Source organism: Microcaecilia unicolor, chromosome 3 (assembly GCF_901765095.1).
Source record: "Microcaecilia unicolor chromosome 3, aMicUni1.1, whole genome shotgun sequence".
Classification (NCBI taxonomy): Eukaryota; Metazoa; Chordata; class Amphibia; order Gymnophiona; family Siphonopidae; genus Microcaecilia; species Microcaecilia unicolor.
The window spans coordinates 53,466,133-53,481,011 of record NC_044033.1 but is presented as its reverse complement, the minus strand read 5'-3'; the positions used below and the strand labels follow the sequence as shown (position 1 = coordinate 53,481,011).

The window sequence follows — 14,879 nt, the reverse complement described above, 5'->3', positions numbered from 1 at the left end:
ATTAAGAGCGATCATAATAGAAGTAATTACATTACAAATAACAAGAACATTAAAATAAATTTATACAGGTCGTACTCAGCTACTGCAGTCAGCACTTTTTTATTAAATGCTGGCCTGGGTAGTCATAAAATATCCATATATTCAGCACCACTATCTGGCTAGTGGCCGGCACTGAATACCTGGATGTTGTTATCATTAGAACTTATCCGAATAGTGGCAATATGCAGTTTGCTATCTAGGTAACTTAAGACAGCCTTCTGTTATCCAGATAGTGATATTACCGCTATCCATGTAAGTTTGGGGACTGCCCTGATTCTTCTTCAGTATTACACCTATAGGGGGAGAATCTATAAATGACACCCAAACTTAGGCACTGATAAATTTGGCGCTCAACATTGTTCTTTAATGGGTGCTCTGGGATGAGCACTCGTTACAGAATAGTCTTGAGCGCCGAATTCCGTGCTCAGCTTTGGACATGAGGATTTACGCCAGCTGAAACCTGGTGTAAATCCTGGCATGCAAAGTGGACGCAGATCTCTGCTATTCTGTAACATTGTGCACATCTTTTGTGACTGTCCCTCACCTGCCCATGCCCCTCCCATGGCGATACCCTCTTCTGCCTTGCGGCGCCCATTGTTACAACCTAGCATGCAAGGCAGATCCACACGCAAATTATTAGTTCCAATTAAGTGCTTGTTAACGCCAATAATTAAATCATTGAACTAATTTTCTTTATAAAATCTGAGGATTAGTGCCAAAGCAGTCTCTAAGGATATTCAGAGGCACTCTCTTGATATTGCCTCTGATTACCTTGGTCAGAGATACTTATCCAGATAGCAGGTGCTATTGTCCAGCTAGAGGGATTTTTGAATATTAACCCAATAGCGGGTAAAGAAGACAATAACAAACAATTTCTAAGTTCTGGTGCTGCTCCATGATGTCCTCGGCCGGGTAACAGTTCTTGTTTGGTGGTAACATTACATAAATAAATGTTATACTTCCAGGGTAGCTCCCCAGCTTATGTTAGGCTGCAGACACTTGGTCTCTGAAGTAGAAATTTCTTGTTTTCTTCTGCCACAAAACTCCCTACATATGAAAAATGTTTTCAATTACCACCTGGTTAAAGAACCATTTGTAGTGACATTTTGTACTTCCAGAAGGTATGCTGTTGAGACATTGTCCTTTGAAATATTACCAGTTCCAGATCTTCATGATTCTTTGCAAAGGAATTCCTCCTTGTTTATGTAGAATGTGGCTACTTGGTTGTCTGTCTGAACTAAGATTCTTTTTTCTGACAATATCATGTCAAACACCTTGAGAGATTAAGATTGCTCTGAGCTCTAGGAGGTTGATATAATTTTTCTTCAACCAAGAATATGAGCTGGATGAAATAGCCCCCGTACAAACTAAACTCAAACAAAAAAGAATTGTAGTCCCATGGTATGATGAGGAATTGCTCAAAACCCAATGCAGAGGGTAAGAACGAACATGGAAGAAAAATAAAAATGAATCCACCATAGCCGTGTGGAGGGTAGCGCGGAATTACAAGAACAAAATAAGACAAGCTAAGAAGTACAACATAGAAGAAGTAGGCACGGATTATAAAGAAACAAAGAATCTTTACAAGCTTATAGATAACCTACTTGTGAAGAAACAGTGTGTTTTAAGCCTGTAAAATGTGTTAGATATTTTCCTATTTTAATTATGTGCTAAACTGTATTTCTCCTATTTGGTCAGCAGGTGGTGTTTCTTTGCTCTAAAGCTGTTATAGGGAACTGAATGCTCTTTTTCTTTAATACAAGCAGGAAGCAAGCAGCAGTATACTTTCAAATCTTGTTGACTGGGCTCTGATTGGCCCTGGATCTCATTTCCTTTAGAGTGTACTGATTTTGCCTTCATTCCTAACCAGGAAGAAAAGAGCAGAATCTCTTTGCTGAGGCTCAGTAAACCAACAGTTATATGTCCTGATCTTCCCAGGTACTGTTTAGCAAGTATGCAAATGTTTAGTGTTATAATTGATTCATATTTCAGTTACCTGTTATTGTTTGCCAATTGCACATTTTTGTCCACTGTTCCAAGTTCTGAGAATAAACACAATTAGATTGTTCTGCTTGTCTGGACTGATAAAGAATCCTGGTGGTGTGTTGGGTCTGTGAGTATTCTCAGGGAACTGTGGGACCACTGGGAGTGTGGCCCTAGTAACCTAGAAATCCCTGGGGATAATTTGAGTGTGGGAGACTCGCCCAGAGGCAGTTGTGACCCAGTTGCTGGGAGGAGGGTGCTAGTGTAAAGCACAAGCAGCAGGTGCAAGCGAACCTGAGCTCTGCTGGGATAGATCCTCCGAGTGGCCGCTAGGTAACCCCAGGCGGGTGGCTTGGCGTTTCATAACAAACCATTGGTAACAGCAAATGAAGATCTCCTACCAGTACATAAAATGGCCAGATACTTGAAGAGAAGATCCTCAACCTAAGGAAGAGTCTACCATAGGATGACACCAACCTTGAAACTTTAATAGACAAACTTGACCATCTCCCAGAGAGATTACCAGATGACAGGCCATGGACAACCTTCGCTCAACTCACCAACAAAACAGCAGCCCCTAATTCTGTGGGATTAGGGATAATTAGGGAATTTGGGATAATTATGTGTTCACTTTGACACTGTACAATCTACTTTCCAGGAAGCCTCTGAACCACTTTAGAACATTTCCTGTGATTCCCATTTCCTTGAGGTTCTGTAAGAGGAGAATGTGGTCCAATAGGTCAAACACTGAGGACAGATCAAATTGGAGCCAGCAGTGTGCTTTTCCTTCACTCTGGGAAAACCTCCTATAAATGTACTCACTCTGCTGCTCCCCAGTATCTCTCCACACCCGTCCTTCCCTACACCCCTTCCCTTGCACTCCGCTCCATGGATAAATCCTTCTTATCTGTTCCCTTCTCCACTACTGCCAACTCCAGACTTCACACCTTCTGTCTCGCTGCACCCTACGCCTGGAATAAACTTCCTGAGCCCCTACGTCTTGACCCATCCTTGGCCAACTTTAAATCTAGACTGAAAGCCCACCTCTTTAATGTTGCTTTTGACTCGTAACCACTTGTAACCACTCGCCTCCACCTACCCTCCTCTCCTCCTTCCTGTACACATTAATTGATTTGATTTGCTTACTTTATTTTTTGTCTATTAGATTGTAAGCTCTTTGAGCAGGGACTGTCTTTCTTCTTTGTTTGTGCAGCGCTGCGTACGCCTTGTAGCGCTATAGAAATGCTAAATAGTAGTAGTAGTACTAGTAGTAGTAGTAAAATTAAAGATGCGTAGATGTAGGATGGAACACCAGAGGCACAAGGAAGAACCTGGTATAAAACTGCAGCCCTCTACCCTAGTGGTACATGCTCGACTGCATGGGCCTTCAGAAGGGTGGAGAGTGCATCTGCAAGGAGCTGCTCGTACTGAGTGCTGATGTAAGTTGTTCTCGATGGATAAGTCGGCAGTCTGTGGCCTACCCCGAAGAACTGCAGCCTCCCTCCGATTAACTTTTCTCTAAAAGGGGTAACCCCCTGACACGGTTATCCACCCAGCCTGCACTGAACGCACAAGTGAAGACAATGACACGCAGCTATGAGAGTGTGCGTAGCACCACACTGTGAGCAGAAATCTTGGAAGCCACTGCAAAAGTGTCACCTGACCAGGAACTGCAACATGGTTGCCGCCCGGCCAAATGGTAAAGTGGGTTAAACTAGTCCAGTGGGAGAGAGGCTAACAAAGCTAGTGTAGCACATACCAGGTCCCATAAGAATACGCTCATGGAAAGCTGGTAGGACTGAAGACGAAAGAAGAACAGCTACCCAAATGAATCCATGATGGTAGCATCTCCACCTGGTGGTGATGCAGCATAGTTCCTATAGCTTCTGGCTCCCTTGAACATGGATCCAACCACCACGGAGTGAGAAGGCTACTGGCCTACAAAAACCAGGGAAGCACTGAAACCAGTGTATGGATGTGATCGCCATGGGGAGCAGCGGGGCCAACAGAGGGGGCCTCTAATTCCTCACTAGAATATCAGGAAGAGGTGATGGAGCAGGACTATCACAATTCTCCTAGGAGGAGACTTGTAGTCCAGGAGCTCGAAGAAAAAGCCCTGGACCAATCCTCCACCTGTAAAAGAAGTGGAATGGCAGCTGCCATAACCTCGCCAAAAGAAGAGAAGGAAAGAAAATCAAATGAGCACAGAACTAAAGAAAAAGAAAAGGCACTAAAAAGAAACTCTGTTAAAGAACCGAACCAAAGCTGTGAGGAGAGAAGGAAAAAACGCATCCTCTTCTCATTATGGAAAAAAAAGAGACTATTGGTCCCGCGCTCACATGGCAGGCAGAAAGGCACTTGAGCACGTGCAGAGCAGCTTGACTCGCACTCCAAAGAGCTCTGTTTAAAAGCTTGATAAAAGCTCTGGAACGGGGCAACGCAGATCACATTACCCACATGTGAGAATATTAGCCTACCCAGCAGTGACGATTAAAATCTTGAACAAAGATTTTTCAATTATATCTACAGTATTTTATTCTTGAGATATTTTATGAGGGTGCAACTAGGCATCCGTTTGAACTTTTCCACCTATTTTACGCTTATTTTATAAAGGAAACATATGGGCTCATTTTCAAAACAGAAAAACGTCTAAAAAGTGGCATAAAGCAGCATTTGGAAGTTTTTCTCACAAAAACGTCCAAATCAGCATTTTCAAAACCTATTTTTAGAGGTTTTTCTTTGAAGCCCATCAGAACTACGTCCAAATCTGAAGGGGGCATGTTCAAGGTGGGACTTGGGCATTCCTGAGACTTAGACATTTTTCAGCCATAATGGAAGAAAACAAAACCATCCAGAACTAAAACTAAGACGTTTTGAGCTAGACCTGTTTTTATAACGAATAAGGCACAAAAAGGTGCCCTAAATAACCAGATGACCACTGGAGGGAATCAGGGATGACCTCCCCTTATTTCCTCAGTGGTCACTAACCTCCTCCCACTCCCCAAAAACGTGATGAAAAACATTACTTGCCAGCCTCAGATGTTATACTCAGATCCATTAGAACCGCATGCAGATCCCTGGAGTAGTCTAGTGGTGGGTGCAGTGCACTGCAGACAGGTGGACCCAGGCTTCTACCTCCCCCTGCCTATTACACTTGTGGAGGAAACTGTGAGTCCTCCAAAACTCACCAGAAACCCACTGTACCCACGTATAGGTGCCCCTTCACCTGTAAGGGCTATGGTAGTGGTGTACAGTTGGGGGTAGTGGGTTTTGTGAGCTCAGCACACAAGGTAAGGGAGCAACGGTGAGATGTGTACCTGGAAGCATTTTATGAAGTCCACTGTAGTGGCCCCTAGGGTGCCCTACTGCTGTCCTGGGATGTCAGGGGGACCAGTGTACTAAAAATGCTGGCTCCTCCTACATCCCAATGGCTTGATTTTGTGCGCTTTGCACTTGGACGTTTTTTTTTCCAAAAATGTACCAAAAAATAAAACATCCAAATCACAAAACCTTCTATTTTCGAAAACAAAAGATAGACGTTTTTCTTTTTTGAAAATGACCTTCTTTGCTATTCAGATTTTGGATGTTTTTTTGCAAAACATCCAAAGTCAGACATAGACGTGATATCGAAAATGCCCCTCATAGGCACCATGTGCCATTATAAAATAGGTAACCCAGTAGCACACAAAAAGTTTTCAAGCACAAACTTACACCTGCTTCAAAAAAAAAAGTGTTAATTTTTGTGTATTTTAGAAAAGAGGTATTCACATCACAATTCATCCAATCCACACCCCCAGAAGTGCAGCATACGTATTTATCCATGTATATATGACTGCACAATTTTATAAAAACCCTTCTTGCACATGTTAAATTACCTCTTAATGTATATTGAATATCCCAGTTCCCAAGATTTATCCTTGAACCATGTCAGTTGAACATTAACCCTGCAATCCTGGCACATTCTGCAATGGCAACATTTCTGATTTATGAAAATGCATCTTAAGAACAATCTGGAAATTTATCTGGCCTATTATCAAACTCGTATTTATTCATTGTTGGCTTTCACAACAAAAAGTTGTAATTTATCCCCAAATAGGTTTATACAAAATTCCTGATTGCCAGCTTTAATCCCTGTAAATGGCCTGGCTTCCCCTTCCCTTTAGTACCAATGGATTCAAAAATAGAAAGGGTGACAGAGGGCACTCTTGCTGAGTTCTTCAATGCAACTCAAATGGATCCACTAACTGATCAACAAGATTGTAATATAAGACTTTTACTCAATTCAAAAACTCACCCTAAACCTCATATTGTTCCAAGCCCTCCAAAAACATTTTCCTATGTGATTTCACCAAATACCTTTTCCGTACCTAGACTAGCCAATGCTGAACATTCAAAACTATTTTTTTCAGCCTGCAACACTGCCACAGCCCTAAGCAGGTTAGTAGAAGCATATCTCTTCTTCTTAAAGCCTATTTGGTCTTCATGCAGTATTTTGAGTAATCTATTTGTTAGATTGGAGAAAAAGTCCTGATTTAATAATGAAGCTCCACACCCTCCCCCAACTTTGTACAGCAAAACTCAAATACAAGTTATTGTGTTCAGCACCCATTCCTGGAACATTCTCTGTATAGGGTTAGCAATAAAATCACTTAATATTTTGTAAACTCCTTTCCAAACATGTGTGTGGCCAGCTTAAGTTAACGGTTGCCTTAATTTCTTTCAAAGTTATAGGTTGATTAAGAGGGTAATAATCGAACAGCGCCAGCGAAATACATGGCTGGCGATGTATTTTGGCGGCGCCGCAAACAGCTGGCCAAACCCGTATTTTCGAAAAAGATGGCCGGCCATCTTTTGTTTCAATAATATGGTTCCGGCCAGCCAAATGCCTTGGATTTGGCCAGGGTTTGAGATGGCCAGCTTCGTTTTTTAGTGATAATGGAAAGTTATGTCGGCCATCTCAAACCCCGGCCAAATTCAAGGCATTTGGCGGTGGGAGGAGCCATAATTTTTAGTGCACTGGCCCCCCTGACATGCCAGGACACCAACCGGGCTCCCTAGGGGTCACTGCGGTGGACTTCAGAAAAGCTCCCACGTGCATAGCTCCCTTACTTTGGGAGCTGAGCCCCCCCAACCCCCACCCCCCAAAACCCACTACCCACAAATGTACTGCACCAGGGACCTGCATGCAGCCTCTAGGACTTATTGCTGCTGTATAACTTTGGCACACCAGTTGACACCTGAAGGCTAATCTCTTTGAAAAAGTCTTTTATTTGAATAAGCACGTTTACTCACAGTTAACTGCAGATCAGAGGTTGTGCCCCACTGGCAAAGAGCCCCTGGTACTAAGATGAGCAGTAGGTCAGAGCTGGCACAATGGTGTACAATGCCCTCTTTCAGCACCATTCAAGGTAAGAACTACGTTCTGTAACGTGGGTAACACAGGAAAGGGAACTAAAACTTGCTTACAAAAATGGCCACTACCGCATGGACTACAACAGGAAACAAAACAGGGCACACTCTGACCCAGTAAGCAGGGGGAAAGCACCAGGGGAGTAGAGCCTACCAACTACCAATACCTACACCCACCACAATGCATTGCTAATGTGACTCTGCAGTGCAAATAACAGAAAAGGTGTCACACTCACCCCAGAGCCACATCACAAGCAGGAAAAGGCTGTCGGAGGACAGAACACATTCTGCTGTCAAGGAGGTGGGTATGGCATTTGAGGCTGGCATACAGGCTGAAAAAAAAGTGTTTTAAAGTGGGGGGTTTTTGGTGGGAGGGGGTTAATGACCACTAGGGGAGTACGGGCAGGTCATCTCCGCTTCCTTCCGGTGGTCATGTGGTCAGTTTGGGCACCTTTTTGAGGCTTGGTCGTAAAAATAAAAGGACCAAGTAAACCTGGTGAAATACTGCTTAAGGATGTATTTTTTTTCCACTATCGGCGAAAGCTGGCTATCTGGTAGCCACGCCCATACCCACCCATGTCCCGCCTCCGCCTCGCCGCCGACACACTCCTTTGAACTTTTGCCGGCGAGGCGACGGGAAAGCGGCGATGCTGTCAAAAAAAGCAGCTTTTGATTATACCGATTTCGCCGCTTTTCCAAGATCGCCGGCCATCTCCCGATTTGTGTCGGGAAATGGCCGGCGATCACTTTCGATTATGAGCTGGTAAGTGACTGTAAAGCAGACTGGGATGTCGTTGGAAAATTCAGTTTCTTATAAAAAAAAACTGTTGTGTTTTACAGACCACTAGGACATGCAAAGTACAACTATTTATAATAGCTCAAAAATAAATGCGCTGTTTCTCAACACCACAAGACTGGTATATTTTACCCCATTTTAGGTATATAATTACCTGGTCAATTGCTATGTATGCAGGCAGCATTTCAGGATTCTCTCGTGTAACACATTCATATAAGATGGATGAGAAGAGATCCAACATTTCTTGTTTCTGAGGGGAAAATATATTTTGTTTTAAGACCAATTATATAGAGAAATTCTAATGGGAGCCGAGTCCTAATATACTGCTAAAATTACCTCTCTAGAAAAGACGTATTTATTAGGAATTATTCACCAATTTTTTAAAGAAATGAATGGAAAAATATTTGCCTCATTTTACTGTGCGAGCCACTGCCAAGACCAAATGCAGTGCTTTGGAAAAAAAAGCAGTAGAGAAATGAAATATTAATTTTAAAACAAAATGCACAACCCAGTTTACTCTAGGAAATGAGATGTAGCATAAATCGGAGTGCAGTAAATATACCAGAGCTGTCAAGTTACCCATTCCAGGTTTTAAAATTACATTCCAAAGAGCGTAATATTTGTAGCCCATGATTCTATCCATTGAAATCAGTGTTGCAGGCAGTGGCGTAGCCACAGGTGGACCGGGGCCCATCCACTTAGAGCTCAGGCCCACCCATTTAGTGCTAGCTAGTGGGGATCCCAAGCTCCACCAGCTGAAGACCTCCCCCCGATAGTGCTGAAAACACTGCTCTCCACTTCAGCAGTCTAAGCTTCCTAAGCTGCTGATACTGGCCTCATCACATGGGGGAGGGGGAAGGACACTTGGTGCCCACCCACTTCTTGACTAAGCCCACCCAAAATCTGCGGTCTGGCTACGCCCCTGGTTGCAGGTCCCATAATGCACTAGGATGAGGTTGGCATAAAGCCAGGACCGACCAAAAAGTCTTACTCCTGGATGGGTAACTAGGCAGGTTTGATATACTATGTTTGGTACTATGATTGGCATGAAGGTATAAAATGTCCTTGTAAATGGCACAGACAAGCAACTCTGTATCAAGGTTCTGACACAAGACAATGCGCAGAGAGGTAATAGCATGATATTTGGGAGCACACTGGAAGCAAGCCTGAAGGAGGACCTCTTAACAGCAAATCCAGTACTGATATAGGAATTACAGTATTCTGAAAAGATCAGCTGGGTATAGTCAGCCTTAGGCATGATCTGTTGTGTTCCAGCATCTATTTCAGTGGTGACATATGTACTCTCTCTACATTAGTTAGAGTGGGACTAGATAACTTCAGCCTGCAAATGCTAGCTACATTGAATATGTATGTGATACATTTGCATACAGCATCCTCATTGTACACAAATACATACTGTATGTGTATTCATTGTAGATATGCTGAAAATCCAACTGGCTTGTGACACTTGAAAACTGGACCTTTCTAACAGCTACGAGTTGATAGAACTGAGGAAGTTCTTGTGATACGAGGGAGCTATGGTTGAACCGGTATCAAGCAAGCAAGCTCAAATTCTGCCTCATTGGTTAGCTGTGGTTGGGAATCACTTTGGGGAGCGAACATGGAGAAGCTGTGATAAATCTACAGGGCTGTTTGTGGGACACATATGTACACAGACAAGGAAGGAGCAACAGCCTATCTCCACTCTCCCATCCAATCATGCATTTTGTGTGTGATCGGAAAGATGTGGGATAGAAGTCACATATCCCCGGATTCTATATAGCATGCCTAGCATTCCGTGCTGAAATTCAAGTGGATTCTATAATAGCACACGTAATTTAATTGACTTAACAAGCCAGTGTTGTTAACAGCACTTAATAAGCAATGAGCACTAATTGACACTAATCAGAATTTATGCAAACAAATTGCTAAGCGTATTCTAGAATGCAGAGCGCCTAAATTTTAATGCGTGTGGTTATGGGTGGGAAAATAGGCGTTTCGTGGGCGTTCTAAAATTTACACATATAATTATAGAATATGGCTTAGTGCGCCTAAATCTATGCACCAGCATTTAAGCCATGTTTTTGTTGGTGTAAATGGACGTGCATAGTTTTAGACGCTGGGATATCAACTAAGTGTTTTCTATATACCGTGCCTAAATCTAGGTGCTGCTTATAGAATTTGCTTAGGCAGAAATGTTTTCCGTGTGGATTTTTTAGGTGCTTTATATAGAATCTCTCCATTGTGTACTAGTAGGTACGAATAAAGGGGCACAGGCTCAGACTCATGTTGCAACGAATGGTGAAGGAGTAATTTCAAGTGGTACTAGAAGTTCAAAAATGAACATCACTAGCTAAGCAAAAAATAATAAATAGCTCAAAAAACACTATATACAATTTATACTCTAGTCAGTTTAAACACAATACTGGCTGATATTCAGCTGGCAGCAGCAAGCATTTTTTTTTAAAGCATTCACCACCACTGCTGACCAAATTAGACCTGTACATTCAATGCTGGGCCATGTCCAGGGACTGGCATACATCTGGAAGTTATGCGAGTATGGCTGAAATTCAGTGATGTACCCACATAGCTACCAAGGCAACTATTGTGCAGTCCTACTTCCTTGGTTAGCTATGCAGGCATTGGCACTAAATACTGTGGGGCCCACAGAATTTAAGACTGCCCTGACTCTGCCTAAACAGTGCCATGACAGTCACACCCAATACTCATAGCCCTGTCCGATTAAAACATCAGTAACCAATCTGCTCAACATAATTTAACCAGGCAGGAGCCTTCTCTGCTAGTTAAATCACTTTGAATATTGGGCCCAATGATTTTTAGTTTCAAAAGAAACTAGAATGTGAGCATTTTGGTTATTTATCTAAATGACTAGAGGTGACTTTTTGTGGACAATATCCTCCGTTTACTAAATGGCTGCCATGCGCTAATGCCAACACAGCCCATTCACTTTGGATGGGCTGTGTCAGCACTGAAGCACAGCTTAGTAAATGGGGGGGGGGGGGGGGGGGGTATATGTTTAGTCATTTGTACATCTAAAAGTATGCTCCATTGGCGATGTTATTTTAATATGTTTGTATTGCAGCTCTGTGGTTTAAGTATCAGTGCATGTAGTTTTGCCTGTTAAAGTTTTGGGCTTTAAATAAAGACTTCTAAAAATGAAAAAAAATAAAATAAAATAAAACGACAACCTGGAAAAAAGATACAAATTTTACCCATAGGACCACTAAGCCCTGAACTAACAATAATCAATCTACAAAACACTGAAATATTTAAGGAAAAATTACTGTCCCGATGAACAGCCCTTTACCTGTATAGGACAGAGCCCTGCTTCCTGGGTTTTCTACTTAACTAGGAAAATGACATTTTGCTCTTTTGGTCCATTCATTTATATTGTTGCAGTTAGATTATTGTAATTCGGTATATGTTGGTCTCTCTAAGAAACAACTAGATAGATTGCAATTATTGCAGAATACTACTGTTAGAATGATCGTTGGGTATAGTAGCTATAACACAGTTACATCTTTGCTGATTGAATTATATTGGCTGCCAGTTAGAGCTAGGATATTATATAAGATTTCTTGCTTAGATTTTAAATCTTTACATGGTCAAAGTTCTGTTTACTTGTATGATCTATTGAGTCGCTCCTCTTCAGTTTAGACTGAAGGATAATAATAAATTCTTATGAGTTATTTTGCAAATATCTTAAAACCTTTTTATTTAATGAATATTTGTTTATAAATTTGGTTTAATAAGATTTTGTGCATTTTGCAGCTGTATTATATAATTTATATTCAGTACATCTTGATCTAATTATGACCAATCTGCATTTAGTCTATTTTAATTTAATCAATTGTTGTATTTGATGCTTTATATTTGTATACCGCTTTGGACCCACGGAGGAATTAGCGGTCAATAAATACCAGGTTAGATTACATTATTTTACATTTATTTTGGGTCGTTATTCTTCTAATAAGTCAATCAAGAAATGTTAACAATTCACAGATCTCTGGTTTTATTCTGAGGAGCAACAAACCACATGTGCAAACACTGCCTCTAGCATTTAAATGTGATCTACCACCAGCACCACAGTCTGGAAACTCTTCTCACTATTAGTAAAATCAAAAGGACAGCACCATGACCAAAGTATCATTTTGTTTTTTGACTTTCATTTTCTTCCTGCTCAATCAGTACTTGTCACTATTAGGCTCTAGAGCTATGAATCCACACTCAGCTAACTGGGATTTATCTTCTATGTTTTATATTCCCTCTCCCAACCCAGGCCACCAATTACAGCTTATGCGGGCCCCCAAATCTGGCCTCTAAAGGCTGTGAAAGCTGCAAATAAGACCAGCATCTAAAAATGAAGCCAGAACTTCTAGATCATAAACTGCATAGTCTCTCAAATGCCGTAGCTATAAGTTTGAAGAAATCCTCTTTGGTTTTATGCACTGCATAAATACATAAATAAATAAATAAATAACAAAGCTATTTTTGTGAGTTATTCTGATGTGTTAAAGATGGTGATCTGTCAAAGATACCTAGCTTGAATCTAACCATTGTCTTAACTGTCTTCATAAAGCGACACAGAAGAGGAGAAATGTTTTTGCAGAAATGCTGAATGCTGTGTTCATGAAGAGAAGGTGGTCCATGTTGTGCATACCTGGCCCATATTCAATGTTGGTTTGCAGAAATATTCAGCAAATGACAGCAGTGCCTGGTCCGAGGTGAAAGCAGAAATAGCTTCTGGCTAAAATAAGACAAAAGAAAATAATTTTTGAATAGGGACAATTTTCCTTCTATCATACTGCTTTCATTTTCATATTTAAATTTAATCTCTCTTTCTTTACCAACAGTAACACTTTTTCAAATTGTCCACAGCAAAGTTTTTCTCCTTATATAACCATCAAACCTGGCTTCCATGGCTTTCCTTGTCAAAACCCACATGAAAAAAGGACCACCATATGACAGCTCTTCAATAAAAGGCATATGAATATTAAGATCACCTAATGAACGTACAAAGTTATATATATAATGGCAATTTTTAAATGAGTTAGTTGGGCTTTACTACAATTTTTAGAGTTGTATGTTTAGAATTATTTAACTTAAAATTTCACCCCTCTTCACAGGTAAAACCTACATTCATGCGTACTTTTATCTGGTTAAAATAGGAATTCCTGGGGGCTTAGGTATCTCAGAGGAGAAAACTATGTGCATATGCTGGATTTTTCAGTACCTGGTTAGTTTGCATTTAAAAATCTGCCTATACTTTAGTAAAAGTACTTCTGTATTTTGCACAGGTGATACGTTTCATTCTTGTTTCCTATACTTGTAGATAAGCAAACTTATAGCTAAGAAAAGCAATGATTAGGACTGTTTAAGTGCATTTATCAGAAAAGTTAAACTTATGAAAAAACAGAAGATTTGTGGAAGTTTAAAACCAGAACTTTGAGAGACTGTGCCAGCACTGACCACATTCCTAAGAGCATTCAAGTCAAGTACCTTCCTTTTGTCTTTCAAGCACCTTTCCCTGCTCAAGAGCAACCCCTCTCCTCTGGATTGTCAGCAATCAAAGGCAACCAGAGAAGTCAGGAGGAAAACTGTTTTGTATTGGCAAATCTACGAAGATTTTAACATTTTAAGCAAGATAAGAAGGATTAAGAAATGAAATTAGCTTAATATGACTGTTGCAGAATTGATCAGAAACTTTGAAGCAGGATATCAGAGTGAGACGGAATCTTCCAACTTGAGGCTCAGATGCACAAAACTTTAACGACCCTTTAACAAAGAAATTTTCAACCGTAGCATGCATTAAAGGCCATTTTCCAATGACGCTAGCAGCTAATGAAAACGGAATGCAACGAGTCACTTCCAATTGAAATGTGAACAATTCACAATGCACTAACCATACCGACGATTGCAACGAATCATTTACCGTGATATATTTAACGTGAAGTCAGACCTGTCGTTAAGGCCTGAGCTGTCATACAGACACTGCTCCCCGCTTATCCCTGCAGCATAAAAGTCCAAGCTGGCATGTTTGAAAATAAAAAAAAACTCACACAAAAACATGGCTCCCCGCTTCCCCTGCATAAAATTGAAAAAAAAAAAACCCCAAAAAGCAAAAAAGGATCGGGAGGGGGCAAAGGCGCTCGTCAGGAGCGTCCTGTATGGACGCCCTTGCCCCCCCCCCCCCCCCCCCCGCCTGAGGTCGATGCTGCTCCCCGCTTCCCCCTGTATTAAAAAAACAAAAATCAAAAGAAAACTCAAAACTGTAGCAGCCACGGCCCCCCTCCCTTCCTCTCTCTCTATTTCTCCTTCTCCCACAGCTTTGAAAATTAACACTCTGCTCTCCTCTGAAGCCAATTTCCAGGTTCTGTAAACAACTTTAAGCTGCCCCGGTCCCCCTCCCTTCCTCTGTTTCCCCCAGCCGGGGGCGGGCCCAGGTCTCTCTGCTGAGCTAAAGGGGATCACAATGAAAGAGGTCTTTTGTTAAAAAGGGGGATTTATAAAGGACGTCCTTTTTGGAGTCTTGAGGAGGACGTCTTCAACTGCACTCTCCTGCTAGGATCACAGAGCTAAACGCTCGCACGTCCCGATCCCCCCCCCTCGCACGGGGAGCCACGTGTTTGTG

At 41.6% G+C, this 14,879-nt stretch overlaps 1 protein-coding gene across 1 annotated transcript in view; it reads right to left on the bottom strand.

The window, feature by feature from the left end:
- Positions 1-14,879, bottom strand: part of ANAPC1 (anaphase promoting complex subunit 1) — a gene marked incomplete in the record, with an annotated part of 281,392 nt that overhangs the window by 27,623 nt on the left and 238,890 nt on the right. The window contains 2 exon segments of the mRNA XM_030195933.1: positions 8,382-8,477; positions 12,909-12,995. Coding sequence (XP_030051793.1) covers positions 8,382-8,477; positions 12,909-12,995 — 183 coding nt within the window.